The following is a 22941-nucleotide window of genomic DNA, read 5'->3' as shown; positions in this document are numbered from 1 at the left end:
TTTTTTAACTTTAAGCCACTCTTATTACAGTTTATTTTATACATTTGTAACATACATTTCCATATAATAGACTTGTATTGCATAACATGACAAGTGAAAAATGTATAGTTTTCACTTTATATTATGCCTTTAGATCACATTCTTTTGGGGGCTAAATGAAACAAAATTTGCATTCAAGCACTTACATTTAATTATAGTCAAACACACTCAGAGAGAAAAAAACATATAGGGAATCAAGTTCTAGTATATACCTGCCAGCAAACTTCTGCACGGAAATCCATTTTTCAAAAGAGCAAACTTTTTTATATTATAATTTTGAAATCTGACATGGGACTTGACATATTATCAATTTCCCAGGTGCCCCAAGTCATGGGACTTGTGCTCTGATAAACTTCAGTCACTCTTTACTACTGCAGTGCAAGTTGGAGAGATATCACCCTTCTCCCCTCTCCCCCCAGCATCCCATCAACAGAACATAGGAAGGTAACCAGATAACAGCTCTCTGGTAGATATAAGAACAGCACTCAATAGTAAACACCCATGTTCCACAATAGCCTGTCAAAAAGCAGTTCCATAGTGCAACACTGGCTCTTTCTGAAAGCCCATGACCAGGCAAAATGGCCTGAGATGGCTGCCTAAACACCAATATTACAACTAAAAAAATACACTTGTTGGGTTAGGAATGACATTTTACATGGTAGAGGGGATTATTTGCAGTATAAACGGTGTAATTTAGAAATAAAACTACACCATAATATCATCACAGAATTCCTTTAAGGTACATGACCTCAACTGCACAGGTTGAAATATTTGATTGCTATATCTGATTGCTATATTGGTCTTGTTTCAGTGCTGGAGTTGGAAGAACTGGTGTTTTTGTTGCACTGGATCATTTAATTCAACACCTCAACCATCATGATTTTGTTGATATTTATGGCCTTGTAGCAGAATTAAGAAGTGAAAGAATGTGTATGGTACAAAACCTGGTAAGTAGCTCCAATTTCTTTCAAAAATAAATACAATATAGTCATTGACTTTTTATGGCCGTAGATGGTTGATTTAGCAAGATTTCTTCCTATTGTTGTGGGCTTTTAGTATAAAGCAGTAACGTTCTGTGTATGATATTTCACAGAAATGCCTGAAACATTTCCCCCACATTGTGCACAGTACACAAAGATTTTTAATATTAAAGCAACTTAAGAATTCTCAACAACTTTTGAGAATTCTTGAGTAAGTGGAGTGTTAAAACAAATTAGCATTGAAACAAAATATTGAAACATGATATGTGCCCATTGGTTTGAACGGATCTTAGTAAATTCAAGGTAAAAAAAATAGGGGTCTTTGGGATGGGAAGTATTTTTTTTTGGAAAAAATCAGCTTTTAATAAATCATCCCCTTAGTATTAATTACCATCAAGTCAAAAAAGTTATTATTATTATTTCTGCTAGATTTTTTTATAACAGAAAATTACTTTTTGCAGATTTTCTTTAAGTTGTTTCTGTTTGTGTATTTATATTCTACAGTATGGGGCACATTTACTTAGGGTCGAATATCGAGGGTTAATTAACCCTCGATATTCGACCATCGAAGTTAAATCCTTCAACTTCGAATATCGAAGTCGAAGGATTTATCGATATTCGTTCGTTTGAACGATCGAAGGAATAACCATTCACCATAGGTGGCGAAGTTGGGGGTCAAAGTTTTTTTTTAAAGAGACAGTACTTCGACTATCGAATGGTTGAATAGTCAAACGATTTTTAGTTCGAATCGTTCGATTCAAAGACGTAGTCGAAGGTCGAAGTAGCCAAAAAAAACTTTCGAAATTCGAAGTATTTTTTATTCTATTCCTTCACTCGAGCTAAGTAAATGTGCCCCTAATTATTCATTTCTTACATACAATGTATAGTTACACACTATATTTTTACTAATAGGCACAGTACATATTTTTGCACCAGTGCGTTGTGGATTTATTAGCAAGCAAAGGTAGCAGCCAGCCTATCTCTTTTCTTAACTATTCTGCACTTCAGAAAATGGACTCTTTGGATGCCATGGAAGGTAAGCCGAGACAGTCTGTTCCAATATGTCTGATATAACTGCTCAGAGTGACTTGAGTACTGACCAGTTTACCACATTACAAAAAAGGATTGTCATCACAAATGTGGAATTTTGCATTGAATCCATGCCTGGTGAAAAAATTCCCTCATCACTATTTATCACTTATTAATCTTGAATCAAAATGTTACTACTCACCATTGCAGTAAGAGATTATGATAAGGGCTTTTAGAATTTTCCCCTGAGACCTAGTCCTCCTGTGGGGGTCCAGAAACATGTGATGATTCCATAGCTATTGTTTGTTGATTGATTGTTGATTGTTTGTCTAGATACAAAACTGATTTATAGTTTCATATTGGTCCTCTAGCCTAGGCCCAGCATTAGCATTGACTATTGGCCACTGTCCAGTCCCTACCTCCTAAACTAACAGGGCCATTTTAGCTATAAGGTGAGGTAAAAACCTTTCCTGAGGCAGCACTTTACTGGGATAAGAAAAAGTATTTTATTCAGTTATGGTTTACATGCCATGATGCTTGACATGCAGGGAGCTAAAAATCCCCAGAAAATTTATAGTGTGTGCTGTAAGCTCTGGTCTTTTATATCCCCTGCTTGCCAAACATTTCATCTGATAGACGCTCAATTTTAAAGTTATGGCATGTTAAAAAAACAGTCTATCATAGTTGCTGATGAAGTGTCTTTTGTACAAAAGCAACACCAGCCATTGAAATCTGTAGACAATGTATGGTAGCTCTAAGGTTCTCAGACATCAGTATTTAGGAATCAGGTTATGCTGATTAAATAAGTTTAATAAATATGTTTTGCACTTTCTCTTAAACATTTGATGTGTGTACTTTTTAGGTGATGTTGAGCTTGAATGGGAAGAAACAACTATGTAATGTTTAAATAAGAATGGCAAGTTTTTTTGGCACAAGGGCCAACAAACATCTCTTCCACGGACCAGAGCTGAAATATCGGATAAGGACGACACATTTTTAACTTATGCCTGTGCCTTAAACAATGGATGGCAGTAATTTCATGCGTGCTCGGAAAAACCAAGTACATTAAGGTCATTTTGCACTGCTATTATATAAGAAGGGTGAAGTGTTATTAATGAAATTTTAAAAAATTTTTTTATCTTTCAAAAGATAAACACAAAGCCAAATTTGATGGGAAAACATTACTGTCCTCTGTGTGGATGCTTCCTTTTTGTTTGCATATGTCGTATATAAAAAATTTAAGAAAATATATTTTATATATATTTTTTTTATTTATATAAGATATAACCTTCTGTTTTATGAGTGTTGGGTTATCATCATCCGATCCTGAACAGCTGGGCACTCATTTTGTGACATTGTTGAGATAACTGTGGAATTTACACAGTAGCTCTTCCTGAACACCAAAAGCTATTTACGATAAAATTGTGGCAGACTTTTTATTGTTTTTATTCCATAACATTGAGAGATACACACATATACATGATCATGTGTGTGTATATATATTTTAGAATAAAGGTTTGATTTATGAAACACTCTGATTAATGGCTTTTGCTAATTTTGTATTTGACTGTGAAAGTCACGGAGTTGCCTTTAATCACCTGACTTGAACATGACAAGGGCGTGAACACATGCAACCTGTTATTACTTTGTGTAACTAGAGTAAATTGAAGAGGAGCTATACAATTTAATTGATTACACAGCCAAAGTAACAAAATTTATGACTTTAAACGTTGGAACTCATTGCAACTCGGGTCAGGGTCACCATTTAAAGAATACGATTCTCTACAAATATGTACTGCATTTTCAGAACAGAATGCTATTATGTGTATTCATTTACATATGATCCTGTAACATTACATATTTAAATACATTTTGTTACATTCCTTGGACACCAAACACAACTCTTAAATAAAGTATGTTTACTTATTTTCTCTGTTTGGATATTTTATATTATATTATATTTAAAGCTGTACATAGTACCAGAATTAATCAGAGTTGTATTGTTCTGCTACTTAAAATGAAAAAATCCTGCTACTCACTGTGGGTCCCTTCTGATATCTGACACCTTTTAGTATCAGTATGAAATCTCAGAGGTTGCCTGCCTGTGCACTTTTTTGCACAAATATTGCTCAAAAATGGCAACTCTTAATTCTTTCTATTGGAGTCAGCGGGAATCGAGCTGCAGCATTAGAAAGCACCATATATTAAGCAACACAGCAATGCAGTTTTTGTCCAATAGGAACCTGCACAATGGATACCTGTTTTAATCCAGATATTGATCTATCAGGCCATCAGGAAGGCCCCATATAGAAAACATAAACTCGGGAGGGACAGGGTCAGCAGAGTATCTTCCCTTGTATGGCCATTTTTAGGATATTTGTTTTTTTGTCACGTTAAATAATACATAAACAAAGCAATGGATGATTGCCACTATTATTTATGTAGGTGTAGGGTCCAGAGTGATCCACTTGTGCACTATACAACTATTAACAATTTGCAAAGGAAAGTACTTGGTTAATGTGATATCACTGATTGGTTTTGAATTTCTTTTCCTGCACGTTTTAATCAGATGATCACTAAACATAAATGTCTGTTCTGTGTATATAATGTATATTCTGTTTGAAAATATTCAACATTCAGGGGCATTTTTATCAAGGGTCGAATTTCGAATTGAAAAAATGTCGAAATTCGAATTCAAAAAGACCAAGCAAAACTAAGTCAATAGGTCAGTTTTCAATCAAATAGGTCTGTATTTGGCCGAATTTGAATCGTATGAATCGAAGGAATAGCGCATTCGATCAAATTGGATTCAAAGCTTTTCCCAAAGATTTTTCAAAGTCCACCAATTGACTCCAAATAGGTTCTAGGAGGTCCCCCATAGGCTAAAACAGCAATTCTGCAGGTTTTAGATGGCGAATGGTCAAAGTTGAATTTTTCAACTGAGACAGTACATGATAAATTTCGATATTTGAATTTTTACATTTTTTTCTAATTGAATTTTGACTATCCCCTAGTCAAAGTACATAAAAATAGCTCGAAAATTCACTTCGACCTTTGATAAATCTGCCCCTCAATGATGTGTGGCTGGAAAAGTCACTCCTATTCAGCAACTTCTCTGACCTTATATTGTATTGTTTAAAAATGTTGCTAATTTGGCAGGAAATTGTAGCAAAACTTGTATTGTTCACAACATTTCCGAGCTACTTTTGTTGTCAGTGGGCATGTATATTTTGTTTGTTACTAGAGTTTTTAAATAAAAATCATGTTACAAAGTCTGATTCTAGAACTCAACTTGTGGTTGGGCTTTTTTCAGTTGAATTGCAAAGAATGTAGGTATTCCAAAGCAATGCAGCATCATAGGATTTGCCTTACAATTATTAACCTATATGAAGCCAAGGTGTCCATCCACTTTATTATAGATATATTATATTTAATTAAACCTAGAACAGTAGTACATTGAGGGGCCAATTTATCAAAGATTGGATTTTAGTGGTTTTAGAGATTTTTGAAGCCACAACTGAACCCACAAACTCTAAAACTACAAATGTTGTGAGCTGTATTAACAAATCTGAATAAAAAAGTATGAACGAAAAAAGAGCCGAACAATGTGCTAAAAAATATGAATATCTTGAAAAAATTGAGTTTCCAGACAATTCCTAGTGAAAACAATACAAAAATCTCTAAAAGTCTGAACTGATTTAGAGCAGTCCAATAGGATCAGCACAGCGCAGTTCTATAGGGAATTAACAACTTTTACCTGCCACGGTTTTGAATTAGAGGTTTTTGTGGGTTTTTATAATTAATAAATCTCACATTTTTAGAGGTTTTTTAAAAAAAATTAAAAAAAAAAATTGTTAGAGATTTGTGGAAAAAAAATCAAAATGATATTTGCATAGCACAGTAGTATTTTGGGGTCCTACCCCGCATAACTTGCATAGGGGATGTGATGTCACTGGCTTTGGTGCAATTTGTAGTCCCTCATGACACGTTTATTACAGCTCAACCATTATTATGCAGTATGACTTCTTTTGATTGTGTTTTTTCTAATATGCATACCACACTTAGAACCATGAAGTCCAAGAAGTGCTAGCCATGTATAAGATACTAACTGGACATTTAGATGTCATGGTTGTTGTGTTTTTGTGTGGTGGCTACAGCTGAATTACAGCTAGATGTACGCAATCCTAATGTAGCTTCTAAAACAGCTGTATAAATTGCAGGGATACAATGGATGTTAAAGTAGAAAATAAGTGTAATGATTCCATTTTAATAATGTAAGGTTCTTTCCAGGAAATAAACCCATTTCCCTCACAATGTTTGGTAATTTCTTTTGCAAGAGTTGTGTTAAACTAAACTATTTTGAAAGGCTTTCTATAATACTCAGGTAAACTACCCTCCTGGATAAGGACTAGTGATGGGCGAATTTATTCGCCAGGTTGAGAATTCGGCGCAAGCGAATAAATTTGTGAAACGCCCGCGAAAATTCGCTGGCGTCAAAGAATTTTGACGCCGGCATCAAGAAAACGGGCGCCGGCGTCAAAAACGGGCGCCAGCGTCAAAAACGAGACGCCAGCGCCGTTTCGCTAATTTTCCCGCAAAGCGAAATGCCGCAAATTCGCCCATCACTAATAAGGACAAAGCATTATTTTATCTGACAATTTATTATGGAAAAAACACAACACCTCCTTAGATCATGTTTGATTGCAGCATGAATTAGGCAGTTATTTCATGGATATCATGTATCCACCTTAGTTATACAGGGTCTTAACAACTGGTAATAAGACTAAAACAATCGATTTCTCTGGAACTTAAAATAAATCACAGAAAGGCCAGATGGTTCACTGTATGTACTCAGGCTATATAAGTACTCATGGTGTACTGGAAAATATAAAGGTAGATGATAGAAAATACATGGAAAACAAAATGTATTTTATGTCTTTGATTTCATCCATCTATTTGGATACCCTTCTGGGTTGCACCTTCCATAAATAGTAAAAATGCTAAATTAGCTAGCTATAGCTACAGGTATAGGATCTGTTATCCAGAATGCTTGGGATCTGGGGCATTCTGGATAATGGATCTTGCTGTAATTTAGATCTCCAGTCTACTAGAAAATCATTTAAACATTAAATAAACCCAATAGGCTGGTTCTGCTTCCAATAAAGATTAATTACAATATATCTTAGTTTGGATCAAGTACAAGCAACTGTTTTATTATTACAAAGAAAAGGAAATCATTTTTACAAATTTGGATTAGTTGGATAAAATGGAGTCTCTGGGACAGCCTTTCTGTAATTCAGAGCTTTCTGGATAACGGATCCCATACCTGTATCATGAGCTTTTGGGAAAAACCCCAGATTTATCCAAGTAATTTTCAGAAAGGCCTTGGACAACAGCTTTAACATTGGTGGTATGTTGGTAAATTCCGTTAAGTGTTAATCTATATAAATGGATGATTAGGCTTTATATACTGAATTATAAATCCAATGATTACAGTTTTGTATAGTTATCCAGTCAAACAGTTACAGGGTAACACCTTTGAAATGACACACGACATGCTATATATATATATGCATCTGGGATATATACAATATATACCGTACATGTATTTAAGTGCCTGAAGAGTTTACATAAAGAGTAACACATACATTTATTGCAATTCCCCCATAAGAATACTAGCAGCATAACATTTATGCTTCTAATTTTGACTTGGCAATGGCTCTTGCAGCTAAATGGAGACGGAGAGTAGGCAGGACCCAGTCACTATTGGTATGCATGCTCTTGGCTGTGCAATCTGAAATGATCACTGTATACTGAATAAAGCAACTATAATGGTTTTTGCACTTTGCCACACAGAGATTTGCATCCAGCACCCAATTACACCCCACCAGCACTGCATACTACATGGATGGCACATGGACTGCGTGTGGACATCCCATGACACTCCCCTTGTGCATCATTCAGACGGTGCAAGGTATGAGCACCAGGGTCACATTGATCACTAAATGTTGAGTACAGGGCTCCCTTGCACCTGTATAAAGAGGTTTTTCATCAAGAGCAATGCTCCAGCACTTCTGTACCTACGGCAACTATATATTTATATATATTTTTATTTTTCTAATATTCTGTGTCAAGATTTATTTGTGGTGCGCCCCAGGACATCTTTGGCTGGAAGCTATGTTCATGCAGGAAGAGGTTATACAGAACCATGACCTGCAGGAGGTTAACTCAAAGAATTTGTGTCATTACTGGGAAGTGGTTAAGGGATGAGCTGAATAGTGTGAGGTTAAATGCACCATCTAATCTTTCTACAACCTGCTGCTTTACTGTAAAAATGTCTGAAGCCTATCTTATAAATATCCTTTTAAATCAAATATTTTGAACCCTTTATTTATGATCACATTGTAATTTTAGTTACAGAAGTCAATATACAATGAAAAGGCAGTAATGCTGATCGTATACCAGACAAATGTACTGTTGACAATTTCCCATTGCCGAGAAGAAGCCTGTGCTGTTTTCATCTCATTATCATCACATAAGGGATAATGACAGAATTTGCTTGCAAAGTGGCTGGGGTCTGGCCCGTCAGTTCTCAGCAGTCCTAAAACTCAGACCACCATGCGTTTTGCTGCTGTAATCGCAGCTTCTTCCAGGTCTCACGTGTAATAAAAAAGCAGATAACTTTAGATGTTTTATTAAGCACCTTACATTGTAATAACTTTCAGAAGAGGGACACACTATGATAATATCACACACGTTTTAACATTTTATTTTTTTCTAATGAATTTTCTAATTCACTCCCTCATCAATCAGATATTTTATTGGAAGATGAACTATGCACCTTTCAGGTGTAAATAAATAGGCAGCGTGTACTTCTGATCTTTTGATGAGGAATAACGCTGCGCATCTGGAAAAATTAGGCCTTCTGTGATCTCAAACATCTGGGAAAAGTGTTCTGCTAAGTGAAGCGTTAACTCTCAGCCCTGACAAGGCAAGTATGGCTAGCTGTTAAACATTATTATAAAAAAAAAAATTATGTATGTAATTGCTAACACCAAAAGAATAAAACAAATTAATGTAAATTGGTACAAGTGAATAACAAATTGTAGGGGCATTATACTAACAATTTTGAATTCTGGCCTCTGTGGGTGTTTCATGGAGTATATGGATGATTTAAAAAGTAAAGTAAGAGGAACAGCAGCTCCCAGTGACATCAACAAATACTGATATAACCAATAATTATATTTTATATATATACTGTATATAATATTTTGGGTTTCACTGAACAACATTTCAAGGAATGTGGTATAAATATAATTTCTCCATTTAAAATACTTTGGTATACTTTTTGATTTTGACATGAGTATTTTTAAACCTATCTCCCTTTTATTTGCCTTATACGCCTCAGCTCAAATACCTTTTCTCATGGAGAAAATCAATGTTTAAAATACTGTTTATCACACACAATTTTTAAGCCATTTATCTGTTAGCTTCATGACATTTAGAATTTGAATTGCCTTCAAAGGCAGAGATCTGATTTGATTTAAAAATGACCTACCGCTTTTCATGTTGTAAGAGCATACGACATGAAATCAATCTGCTCCTCGCAATTAGACACATTTATGGTGCCGTATCATCTGCATGAAATCCAGCTGAAAATGACCTAAAGCGCAAGTGCTTTTATTGGTAATGATTAATGTTTTTTACTTGAGCTAAATAAAATTAGATATAATATCAATAGAATTAAAAGAAGGTTGCAATTTTAATAAATATTCTACATATTCTACACGTGAGTGCCTTGCATGTGAATAGATAGATGTATATGTAACAACATAAAGAAGGAGAAAGATTGCCAGTGCACGGTTTTCCTTTAAAAATAATTATTACTAGTGATGGGTGAATCTGGCTCGTTTCGCTTCACAAAAAATTTGCGAAATGATGAAAATTCACCAAAATGCATTGAAGACTACGTGCGTCAAATTTTTTTGTTGCCATGTACCAATTCTTTTTACCCATTGAAGTCTATGTGCGTCATTTTTGCAGCATTTTATCGCTTATCACTGATTATTACAAAAAGTGAGGTGTTAGTATTAGACTTTGGCAAAAATATGTAAGCTCACGTGCCACTTCAAAGCCCCTCATTGAACATGAGTTCTACACTATCTATTCATATTCTAAAGGGGTTATTTATCAAGGTCCAAATTTATCTCAATATCAACTGCTGTAAACTCCGATTTAACTCTTATTTATTATTACATTTTCCCGAAAATGTGCTTTTCGGGAAAAGCTCAGATTTTCACGATTTTTTTGTGAATTTTCTCGGAAATCTCAGAATTTTTCGGAGTTTTCCCCTGAAAGCTCCGAAAACATAGTGAAATTGCTCAAAACCCCCGACACAACCAAAAATCCATGGGACTGTTCCCATTGACTTTTATGCAAACTCGACAGGTTCGAGATGCCGTGTTTTTATATTCAGGCTTTTTAGCCCTCGGGGATTAATAAATTCCGCAAAATAAAAAATTTTTTCGGGAATTTCGGATATTGGGAGCTTAGTAAATAACCTCCTTAGTATGTAGTGCATTTAAAATCAAGTCCCCCAGCAAACAGTGTGAGAGTAGTAAGGCCATGTTGCACTTACACTTAAGGCTGAAACTACACGATGCATCTTCTTGAGATCCGACATGCTGAGAGGAAGCGCATTTGAGGAGACGGATGCGGCGAATGTAAGGTAAGTAATAGCAATTTCGGACCTTGATGCTGCGTGCATCTGACACAATGCGACTGTCGGATGCGAACGCTGCACGTTGCGTCTTCATCCGACAGTCGTGACGGATGCACGCATCAACAAGGCCTGACATTTCTATTACTTACCTTATATTCACAGCATCTGTCTCTTCGCATGCGCTTCCTCTCAGCGTGTCAGATCTCAAGAAGACGCATCATTTAGTTTCAGCCTAACTCAGAGGCTCTAGTGAGAAAGCAGGAAGCTTTTAAGCCCCAGACCATTAACGTACACCTGTAGATAATCCCCTGTTGTAAAGGCTGAATGGCAGCTATAAGCATATTTGGCTACAATTTGTACAAAAAACACATAAAGAGATCGCCAGAGCTTGGTCTAACTCACTCACCCACATTCTGGAGTTGACCAGCTGCTATAAATGATAAAAAGCAAATATTCATACACAAAAACGTACCAACATCTCATTTTTGTAATAATTATTTTTAAAGGCACACCACACCGTTCACCAAGGAGTTCCATAACTAAATAAAAGCTCCAAGTTGTCAACTTCTATATCAGTCATTAAACTCCAAGGTGAATGCTAATATTCAGATGTTGATGACTCACAATCCATTTGCAGTTTCAGTGCAAACAGTTATCATCCAAGGGCACATTTGGATGAGCGGCATTCCCAGCCACAACTCATTTGCATAAAAGTCAAGAAGCAGCTCTGGACATGATAAAACTATGCTTTTTTTTACTTTTATTAGTATCACATTAAAAACAATTGTACTCTCAGGGCAGAAAAGCAGGACCTGGCACATTTCAGGTGCATCTGCCCTTAATCATATCTGCCTTGTTTTGAATGTGATAGTAATAAAGTTTCTGGTTTATTGATTCCAGAGACCTGCTACTTCGCTTTTTCTGTATGTGATGACTTCTATCCCCATAGGGAGGGCTGTTATTCTTTTTTTTATAATGCAAAAGCTTCAGAAATTCATGTGACTCCATTAATCACTGATTGTGACTATGTATAAAGGTTAGTAGGAATCATACCTATTGGGTTATATCACCCTATTAGCTCTGTGTTGGAAGGAAGAACTATTTGCTAGTGAATTTCAGCTGCCTGGGATTCCTATTAAACCTATGCCTGACCCTGAGTTTAATTGAGAAGTTGTTGAATTTGAGTGGAATCTAAAGATGACCTGTTGTGTATCTGGGTGGCCTAATAGTGTCCTATAATGTAGAGCACACTGTTGTGCACCATTAAACTCAGGTTACACACCATATGACATAAAACACCATTTGAAAAGCAAACAGTTGGAAGCCACTTGGTTCTCCTACTGTTTTATAGGTGCTTTTTATCTGAGGTGAATCACTTTGTCTAATGATATCAGCTTTACAAGAAAAATGTTTTATACAGTCTTAACTATTTGCTTAAATCCAAACATGCTGAATAAACATTTAATGACGTCAAGTTAAAATGACTGGGCTGTTTGTCATGTCTCTGTTTTTTTTTTATCAGGAACAGGCAAGTTTATATAAAGTCAAGTGCTTAATACATTCACTATTAAGAAAGTCAAGTATCTGATCTATCTATTTGTAATATCCGCTTACCCTGGTGGTCTAGTGGCCGGCGCGGATGCCCGCCACGTGGCCGTTGCTTCTCTGGTGTTGGTTCTTCCTATGCCGCGCATGGCGTGCACTTCCGGGTTTTGCGTGCCGATGTCATTGTGCATTGTCGCGAAATTCAAAGGTATTTAAAGGGGCTTTGAATTGGAATTCACTGCATGTTGTTAGGTCTAATTTACTTAGTTCATGGGTGCTTATTCCTCGTTAAACTTGTTGCATATTCCGGTATTGACCTTCCCTGCCTGCTTGACTACTCTAACCTCTCCAATCTGACCATTGCCTGCCTGATTATTCTGAACTCTCAAATCTGACCCTTGCCTGCCTGCTGACTATTCTGCACTCTTCAATCCTGATCTACTCTGCTTGTGCTGGCCCAGTCTGCCTAACACGCTTTACCATCTGGATTGTCTTCTGAGCTGTGTTGCCTTCCATCCTATCTCCTTGGTAAAACCATTATGCCCCTTTGCTATTCCAAAACTCTTGCTAGGCTCCTCTCCTATGAAGACCTGGTGGCATCCAATTATCAGAGGGCTTCTCCCGAAGTGAAAGGCGGCTGCTACAGAGAGAAGCGGAGTCAAGACCAGGGAGCCTAGCACTTGTGCTGCATGTATAGAATATATTTTAGTGTTTTATAATCATTTGGGTGGAGGAAGTTGTGGCAAAAATAGTAAAATATTCTGATTAAGAGACATTCGGGGGAATGTAATAAAAGTCGGTAACGAAAAAAACTATTCACAAGTTATGCCTTTGCACGAACAAATTTTGCTTTGCACGAATTTAATAAAGCTTTTGTGAACCCGGAAACTGTTTAACAACCACTTCCGACAGTGGAAGACCGTTTGCAAATTTTAGAGTTTGTGCCAATGCGCAGTAAATCTAATAAAACTTCTTACGGAAAGTCATTATGTTTGCGCCAAAAGATTATGACACCTTCAAGCACTTCTTAAGAGTGCACATTTACAATTCGCAATGCACAATTAAAATTTGCAATGCAATAACAGTTTAAGGAACAATATCACATTGCAAAATGTGGATTTTATTTTCATTGGTGTGAATTGTTTTGCTGCGAGATGTGGATTTTTATTCTTATTGGTGTGACATTCTCGCTACACTGGACTCCGTACACCACATTGCTTTGTTTATACGGATGTGGTATACGGAGTGGTATACGGAGTCCAGTGTAGCGAGGATTGCACAGATCTATACATCGGGGAGACAAAAACAACTGCTCTCCAAGCGAATGGCTCAGCACAGGAGGGAGAACTCTACAGGGCATAACTCAGCTGTCTTTCTACACTTAAAAGACAAGGGACACTCTCAGGGTTACCCTGAGGAAGTGTCGTTCACTTAGACACGAAACGCGTAGGTTTATACAGCGCACCCACTGAGAATGTAACTCTACACTGTGTGTAATAATAAAGCCGGATTGATATTAAAACAGTGGTATTCCCTCCGTTGAATGGCCGGCCCTGATGATATTCAGCCCAGGGAAATTACTAATGTTATTCATGGTTATCAGGCCACTTTGGTGATTATTTGATGTCTGGAATGGTACCAAAATGCTAATGTGATACATTAAAGGAGAACTAAAGCTTGACTAAAGAAGTAGGGTAGAAATGTTGTACATTATGTTTTGGGCTTCTGTGGCAGCCCAAGGCAATAACAGCATTTTTACCAGGGAAGATCTGTGGCTCTAAAGATGTTGCTGTGCCATCTTATTTTCTGCTGATTCTCTGCACATGCTCTGTGCTGCTGTTATTTACTGAGCTTAGGGACTGACTCACAATATACAGTACACATAGAATATAAATGTCCAAGATGGTGACCCCCTGTGACAATTTTGAAGTCCTGGATCATTGCTGCTATTGAGAAGCTCAAACTTTAGGCTGATACAATAAGTTCATTATGTAAAATATGAAATTTTTTGGATTTAGTTCTCCCTAAACCCTCCCTCCTTAAAGTTTGTGCAGCGCAGATTTATTCGCAAATGGTTGTATTGCCCATGTTTTTTCCTGAACGCTAAAATATTGCACTGCTGTGCCTATTTTTTTTATTTTTTTTGCAAGTTTGCATTGCAAACATATTTTTGCAAATGGCTAACAAATGAGATGGGTGTTTGCGTGAGTGTTGCCACTGTGCGAGGCTGTTGTGCGCAGAAATAGTGTTCATAACAATTTGAATTTGTAATATGCGATATTTTTATTTTAGTAAATTTCCACCATAATTTTATCACATGGTAGGTCATGTTTTCAGGCATTATGGTAACTCATCCTTTGATTTGCTTAACTTAGCTTACACCCTATATTGTATGATAATTTGAATAATGTGATTTATATAGCTAGTCTCCTTTTAGACAGTAATATGTCATTTTCATTTATTATAAATTAAGGCCAGGATAGAAAGTACATTTAAAATAATTTCCTGCATCTAAAAAAAAAAGAATTTATGTTTGTAAGGCTAAATCAATTATTTCAAGGCTGGTGAGAAATGTGCGCAAGTGTGTTCTGGTTTCAAAAGGAAGTGTGACACACATTGCCAACAGCATGGTCTTGTGGCTGAATCGACAGAACCAATTGATTAGAGTTTTCTGGCTTTTAAACAAGGTCAAATCATAGTTTGCCTTTGTCTGTGCACAGCGGAACAAGTGGCAAACTGCTACGATGAATCTGTGAAATAGTTTAGACACTCGTATGCCATGGTTCTCTAAGACCTATAAGCGTGTTCAACAAAGGGCCTTACAAGGAAAAAGCATAAAACATGAAATTGCTGCAACAGCTGAAAGAAAGAGAATCAGACCATTGAAAAGAATATAATGAACAAGTGTCAAAATGGACAGTTGGTATCAATTCCAGAAGGATTCGGAAGTTAGCAATGGAGAAGGGCACAAAGAAGCCATGTTAAACAAAGCTATTATCCATAGGGGGAAAAAACTTTATGCCATTCTTAGCAGGATCCTTCCAACTATCACGCAAATCCCCGGCAGCATTAAGGCTTATACTAAAAAAGATTTGCTTGTAAAACTACAAGGTCTTTACTTTACAAGATTCCAAAGGAAAGATAAACTTTTCCTTCTCCCGGTAGAGCTCATAAAACTCGTTTCTAGCTGCTCGTGGCTTTGGGAGGAAAGGCGAAGATTTAACAAAGTGTTATGCTTGTCCTTGTGTATATTTTATTTGAAATAGTGCTACATGTGTGTATAAAGCTGCAAATACATTAACTGTATCAATTGGGATCAATAATAACAAACAATACATAAATACATATGAACAGTTACATAAAAAATGAGGTACCCAACCATATAGCCTTTTATCATATTTATGTGACAATCTTCAGGATTATCATCCTAGAAAATCATCCTGTTTCTGTGCACAATCATATTCTGTATTTTTCTTACTTTCATTTTTTTGTAGCGTTTGTGGGTAGTATGTAATTTTCAATTTCATTCCTTAAGAACTACTTTCAAACTAGTGAATTCTGAAACAATTTATTTACAGTATCTTCAAAATGTTTGCCATCTAGCCCCGTCTAACTGCATGCAATATATTATCTCAGATCAGTTTCACCTGGATTCCTTGCCTGCATATTATTGGGGCACTGAGACAAGTTGAGACATTCCAAATAACTATGATAACAAGAAGCAGTTTATTTTTTTATATATTTATTTTTCTATTCCCTGTCCTCAAAATGAGTGTACAAACTGACATTATGTTGCTGACTAGAGAAAGTGCTGCGTGAACACAGTGGGGCAAATTTACTTACCTTCGAAGTTGCACCAGCGTTGGCTCCGTCGCACTTCGCCACACTTCGCCAGGCATAGATTCGCCAGGGCTGTGCTAATTCACGAAGATCTGAAGTTGCGCACAAGTTACCGATCGGTTGCGAAGTTGTGCTATCGATGTTCCGATCAGCGGTTCGAAGTTACGCTAGTGAAGGCAAATTTGCATACGGCGTGCAGTTAAAGTACAATGGCCGTATATGCAGCAGCAAACAAATTACACTACACAAGGCCTGGGAACCTTAATAAATGTTTTCTAATGCCATACACACGTGCCCACATAATTGTTTAGGTGTCATATGTTATCAAATGTAGGGGGGAAGGAAGGTACCCTAAAAAAATGTTTGATCTTTTTCAGCCTATCTTCCTATAAAAAGTAAAAGACGCCAGCTTTTTTTTGGGACTTAGAAAAAATTTCAACCTTTTTTGGACCATCCCAATCTACTCTATTGCACTTCGCTTGGTCTGAGGTGGCGAAGTAAAGTCTGGCACAAGAGGTAACGTTCATTAAAATCCACAACTTAGTGAATTAGCGTAGTTGCGTCCCTTCACCAGAGCGCAACTTTGCCTGTCATAAGGGTGCGAAGTATCGCTAGAGTATCGCTAGCAAGTTTGCCCATAGGAGTCAATAGGAAGGCAAAATTACATTGGGGTTAAGTTGTTTTTAGCTCTTAAATAGCATAAACATTACCTACCTTTAGTGATGGGCAAAAAATTTTTGCTTTAGTTAAATTTGCTGTGAATTTTTCAGTTTCGCCACGGGTGCAACTTTTTGTGAAACCACAGCAAAAATTTAGTGCATGGCTCATTTCGCCGTGTAGCAAATTATTTTGCAACGTGCCGGATTTTGAAGCCAAGGTGCACATGTAAAAAAAAAAAATGTGCAACAAATGGGAACATCCTTTTGGCCTTCCCCTTTCCTTCCACAGCAGCCAATTAGATGTGAACCCTCCCAATGTCTATATAAGGAGATGCAGATATATGGTTCATTCACATAAATATATGGATTATTCATTTTAATATGGGATAAAAAGCACCCAGATATTATGTGTTCAGATATATTATGAGTTGTGCTATTTGTAATATCTAACTATAAACTATAGATGGTACTTTTTGGTTAAACAGCAATATAGACTGAGTGAGTAGTAGTAGATACCATTACCAGTCGACCAGAGCTAATGTAAAAAAACACAGATGTGTTTAAGAAACTGGCAAAATGTGAGCACTTTTTTTCTTTTGAAAAGATAGGAGACCTCTAACAATGTAGGCAGGGCATGTGTGTAGCAGTATACTGAGCAATACATGCGTGTGAATTGGTCTTCCCATTGACTCTAATGCAATTCAGGACATTTTGACACAAAGCAAAACATGCCATATTCATTGATCACAGTCTACAAAGCTTGAAAGTAAGAGAAAATGTTTCATTGGCAGCCCCAAAGCTGAAAAAGGTGACACAAAAAAAACACCCATAGAAAATGGGTTTCATCAAATTGCATTGAGCGTTGAATAAATATTGTCGCGCGTCATAACACAGATGTGCTCTGTCTTTTGTGAATTTTTTGCCATTTCGCAAATTTTTTCGGTAAATTCCCAAATTTTTCATCAAAGCGAAACGCCACCGCTTCGTCCTTTCCACTATATTAACATAGAAAAAAAATGGCTCCCGTGTTACCAATTTCTTCCAGACATGAACAGGGGAAAGGCTCCAATCCCACTGGTTAATATGGAATTCAAGGGGCTCGAAGTAATGATGTCTGCCTTTTCTAGACTAACAATGTAATTATTGGGCAGGATTAACCAAGCTTTCATTAAGCGAATGTGAAAAATGCAACATTTTATGTGATTTATGCAGGTTAGGTGTAGTGACGTGCATTGTGACTTTACTGTTTTCAGTAAGAATAGTGCTTTATATATAAGTGAACAGCGTGGGGTAAGCTTTTCCATTCTGCTGCCACTAAAGGACTTCCAAGGTTATTACCAAGTATCTATCAAGCAAAATGGGAAGCAGCAGTTTGCCTTCTTAAAATATATCTCGGAAAGTCTAAGGAGACACGGCTAATTTAAGCCGTAACCTTTTCAAATTTGGAGTGAGGATCCAGCAAACAAATGAACTGGTGTACAGTATGGGAAGGTGGTTTATGTAACAGCGGCTAGAAATAATATCTCAGATATGTAGTATAATATACTACAGATATTTTGTTTCTCGTAATATTTTGCTTTCTACAAGAAGGTACATGCTGCACATACTATCGTGTAGGAGTTGCTGTTTTTGTGGCACCTTTTTATTAACTGAAAAATGTATTATAAATATTACTGTACATACAAATATTCAAGCACAATGTATTTGTTGAATCTGTACCGTTTCGCTACATTTAAAAATTTTCAAAACAGCGGGAAAAAAAACAGTTGTGTTTTTTTTTTTTAAATTCTGCTTTGACTTTTGTAGATCACAACTTATTGGAGTTTATGGGCATTTACACAGCAAAACCTGGTTTAAAATTTTGCTCAACACTTTTAGTAAAACATACAGCAATTTAAATGTTGTGTATGTTACATATGTAGATTAAGTGACTCCCCCAGATGACAGAAGGCGAGCCCGTTCTCCTTGATTTAATGACAACTCCAGAGCGATTACTGCCCTGTGTCCAGTTCAAGCAATCAGTTTGCCGGTGGAACTCTGATCAGATCATGTGCTAATGTGCAAATCAGTGAAAAGGGAATAAAATGTTGCCTGATGATAACTACTAGGCATGTATATGAGGTTGTATAATAATTCTTGAGGTGGGGTCTTCAAATAGTAAAAGGTAACTCACCACATCAGAGAAGAGACCCAGGTGCACCGCCCTGAGCCCTCAGCACAGGGAACGGACAAACTGAAAAATCTTTGGAGCAGGCACTCAATAAAGACAATCTTCCACCCTGAAGGAGGTTGGTCATCAGCTAAACCTCTTTTGTACCCCTTTTGCCTGCCCTTCCCTACTTTCAGCAAAATCTGTATTTCCAGAATCAGGTGTGCCTGTGCAGGGAGAGGTAAGGAATAGGAGCAGAGGGCCACTTTGTGCCAAGGAGACGATCGCCAGGAGGTGGGGCAGATGTTTGGATGATTGGGACAAGAGCTTGCCCCAGGCACCTTTTAACCTGAGGTCCAGCACTGCTCCAACATATATTTTTGAGAGTTGTAATCTACTAGCAATAGCTTCTTTAAGAATTGTTTCTCTATATTTTGATATTCTCAAGGGCCAGCTAAGGTTGTCTAGCCGGTAAAACACCTGCCAAGGCCGAGGCTGGTATTATAAATTTACCGGGAATGTATTTGCCTGTAAATTTGTAATACCCTTAACATAAGCCCTTGGACTGCCCCCAAACCAGTCAAAACGTAACTTTTCTCACCTCCTTAACCCGCCTTCTGTCTATCACGTGGCATGGCTCCACCCCCTTTTACATCATGACCCGCCCCTTTTACATCACAGTCATCCCCTTTTGTTCCCACCCCCACCACCGGCCTGTAGAAATGTTATTAAAAGGTGGCAAACCTAGGCCAGCAGTCCCATAAATTCAAAAGGACCTTCCAATAAGATTCCTGCTTACAACTAGCTCCCTGTTTTTTAATGCCAGACAAATTAAACTAGATGAATCTAGCAAGAAACAACAGCACAATGACCACCCTTTTGATGTTTGACTACAGCGTAATAATATCAGCAAGCTAAAATTGCACATTAATCTTTTACACTACATGATATTTTCATTACTTTAAATCATTTTAATTTTTTGGTGTTACTGTTCCATTAATCAGTGGGAGCTGAAAATGTATTAGACATTCCCCGGGGATTATAATCACTTACCTTAGACGCCAGGCCACTGCTCCTCTTTAGTGAAAATGGCACTGGCCTGGAGTACTATAGTAGGGAGTGCTGCCATATTGCTTCCAGGCCCTCAAACATTGCTGCTTCCATGACTACTGTAAATGTGCAGTAGAGCACTTAGAGAATGAAAGCCAAACCATTTGCTGTTTGCACATGTGCAAATCTAAAGCAGCAGCGAGGAACACATAGACCTGGAAGCAAGGAGATGGCTGATGGCTGAGTCTTTCTTTATGCTTTAAAGCAAAACATAAAATCAAGTTTTTCATTAATGTAATAGAAAACTATTTTTATATAGAAAAAAGGCAAGAGGTAAGCTCTGTGCTGTCAGCTCCCAGGAACAGGGTGCAGCAAGTTCTGATAAATTCATGCACATGACTTGGATACAGATCACAATTATTAGGACATTTGAAAAAAGTCAGCAATGAAGGGCTGCGCAAGGAAATGAGAAGATCAGAAGGCCGTGCTCACAAGAGTTTGCGATATAAAGCATCCCACCTGTTTTCTTATGTGGATAACCAGATGCTGTGTTGATAGATCTTAATGAAGGGAGGTATGAAAATCTATGCTTTAAAACTAATTTGGGGATTGCTGTGCAATTATAAGAACGTCTTGCCAACTGGGAATGACTTTGAGGTCTGTCTCTGTAGTATGTTATGGTCTGAGAGGAAAGAAATACCATAATAATGGAAAGGAAACCATGCAAGATAAATATATATAGTACTAGTACAAATATTTCATTGTGCGCAGAGTGTTCCCGCTTAACACTTGATATTTCCCAATGCTTTACCACTAATGACTTCCTAACATGATAATACTTTAGAAGTTTATCAGATTATGAACTATGGGGCAGATTCACTAAAGGGCAAAGTGGCTTACGCTAGTGACTTTTCGCCAGCATTGCCACCCGCACGGACATCACCAATTCACTAACAGGCACAGATGCAAATTCGCTAGCGAACAGGACCGTCGATAGCGTTGATTTGCACTCTATCGCCAGGCGACTTTTTGCTCTGATGAACGATCGTTACTCCGCAAATTCATGAAAGTGCGGAATTTACTTAACGTTACCTCTTTCGCCAGAGTTGACTTCGCCACCTCAGACCAGGCGAAATGCTAAAAAGCAGCTAAATCTTCCTAAATATTCTGTCACTTACATCATATCCTGTGTGCCGAAAATGCATTAACGTTCAAAAAACGCTGGCTATTTTTCAGTTTTTTAAGCGGGATTGGCTGCAAATGTCCTAACTTAGACTTTTTTGGGTTTTCTCCACACATTTTCTAATGTACGGAACATTAATTTTACAGTGAGCTCATGTATAGGGCATTATATTAAATCTCTTGTCTTTATTAAGGTTCCCTGGACATATGTAATAAAAAATGGTAACATTTATAATAAAGACCTCCATACAACTATAAATTACCTGCCATATGCAAATTGACCTAAGCGCAAGATCACTAGTGAATTTTTGCTATGCACAAATAAAACGCTAGTGCGTCTTTGCTATGAAATGCTTGCACTGGCGAAGTAACACTAGCGAAAAGTAGCCATCGTTCGGCGCCCAGGGCACAACATTGCATATTAGTGAATTAGCATAGTGGTAGTGAATTTGCACCTGGCGAAGTGGTGCGATGTCTGCGAAGCGGTCGCTGGAGACAATTGCCCTTTAGTGAATCTGCCCCCAATTCTAGGAAGAAGCATTTGTTTGGTTCAGAGATGTGCAACCAATATTTTCCTTGCGTTATTTAATCTTGTGCTAGCTACATAATATCTGAACTAACACAGATTTATAATCATTCATGACTCTTTTATACTCATTCTTAAATAAAAGGTTACCAGGCTTGAGAAAGGGCCTGTTGGAAGGGGAGACTGAATTGCTGACCTTACTTTGTAAGTTTATCGGCTGAATAAATCACCATTGCACCATGTTTGCATTCAATTGTAACACAACAAGTACCTACAGGCAAGGGCACACCAGAACCATTTCCTTTTACTAACATGGTAACCGTATGATTGTAGATTAAATGTGAGTTTTATGTGCATGTATTCATTGTATTTTTTTATCTGCATTCTATCCCAAGTTCAGTATTTTCCTATTCTGAACAATGATTTTATTTACATGGGGCCTATCATCAGATGTTGGGGCCTTAATGTGTCCCAGTCACTTCTCCGATTTACAGTTAAATGCAGCCCCCAATTTATATATTGATCAGTATTCTTTTTGTGATAATAGTTAAAGTGTAATATGCAGAGATTTTGACATTTAAATCCAGTCGAATAGGAATACAGTCCATAACACTGTACATGCTTCAGTGCTTCAGATTAAATTAATAAGCCTTTCTCTAATCCTAAATTTGCCTCTGTTATTCAAGTTGACTCTAGGCGGGTGTTACTAAATAACGGACATAAACAAAAAGACTGTGTAGTTGTCTTATGATTCATAACCTACAGTACCTATCCCACATCATGATTTCTTCTGCTACTCACCCACCGTAATCCATTGTATTCCTTGTACAGAATATGTAATAAATGGAATCTGTGTTAAATGATTTGCTTAACCTCCTTGAGATAAAAAGGGAAAGTGATACAGGAACATTCACAATCCCAACAAGAAAAATTTGCATATACACACGCGCACACACACACAGAGAAAAGCACCTTAATGATTCACTTTCTGTAGTCTTAAAGCCCAATGTTATGTTTTTGAACATTATTCACAATAATAATTGGCAACTGTTTCAGTGTACAGAAAACATTTTTTTAAAGTTCTAAAGCTCAATACTTGCAAAGATGAGAGAAGGTACCGAAGACGATGTGTCAGTAGCCTAATCTATGGCCCTTTATATTTCTTTCTCTTATGGTATAACATGCAGCTAGAGAGTGTAGTCCCTAATCAAAGACACATT

General features: G+C 37.2%; 1 protein-coding gene across 1 annotated transcript in view; it reads left to right on the top strand.

The window, feature by feature from the left end:
- Nucleotides 1–3268, top strand: part of LOC108712382 (phosphatidylinositol phosphatase PTPRQ-like) — a 197893-nt gene extending 194625 nt beyond the window's left edge. Inside the window, exons 66-68 of the mRNA XM_041587767.1 lie at nucleotides 851–986; nucleotides 1932–2055; nucleotides 2911–3268. Coding sequence (XP_041443701.1) covers nucleotides 851–986; nucleotides 1932–2055; nucleotides 2911–2948 — 298 coding nt within the window. The 3' untranslated portion in view covers nucleotides 2949–3268. The remainder of the gene's footprint in view (nucleotides 1–850; nucleotides 987–1931; nucleotides 2056–2910) is intronic.
- The last annotated feature ends 19673 nt before the right edge of the window (nucleotides 3269–22941 follow it).

Source organism: Xenopus laevis, chromosome 3S (assembly GCF_017654675.1).
Source record: "Xenopus laevis strain J_2021 chromosome 3S, Xenopus_laevis_v10.1, whole genome shotgun sequence".
Classification (NCBI taxonomy): Eukaryota; Metazoa; Chordata; class Amphibia; order Anura; family Pipidae; genus Xenopus; species Xenopus laevis.
Note: the sequence above shows the minus strand (reverse complement) of the source record. Positions and strands in the feature narration are given on the sequence as shown.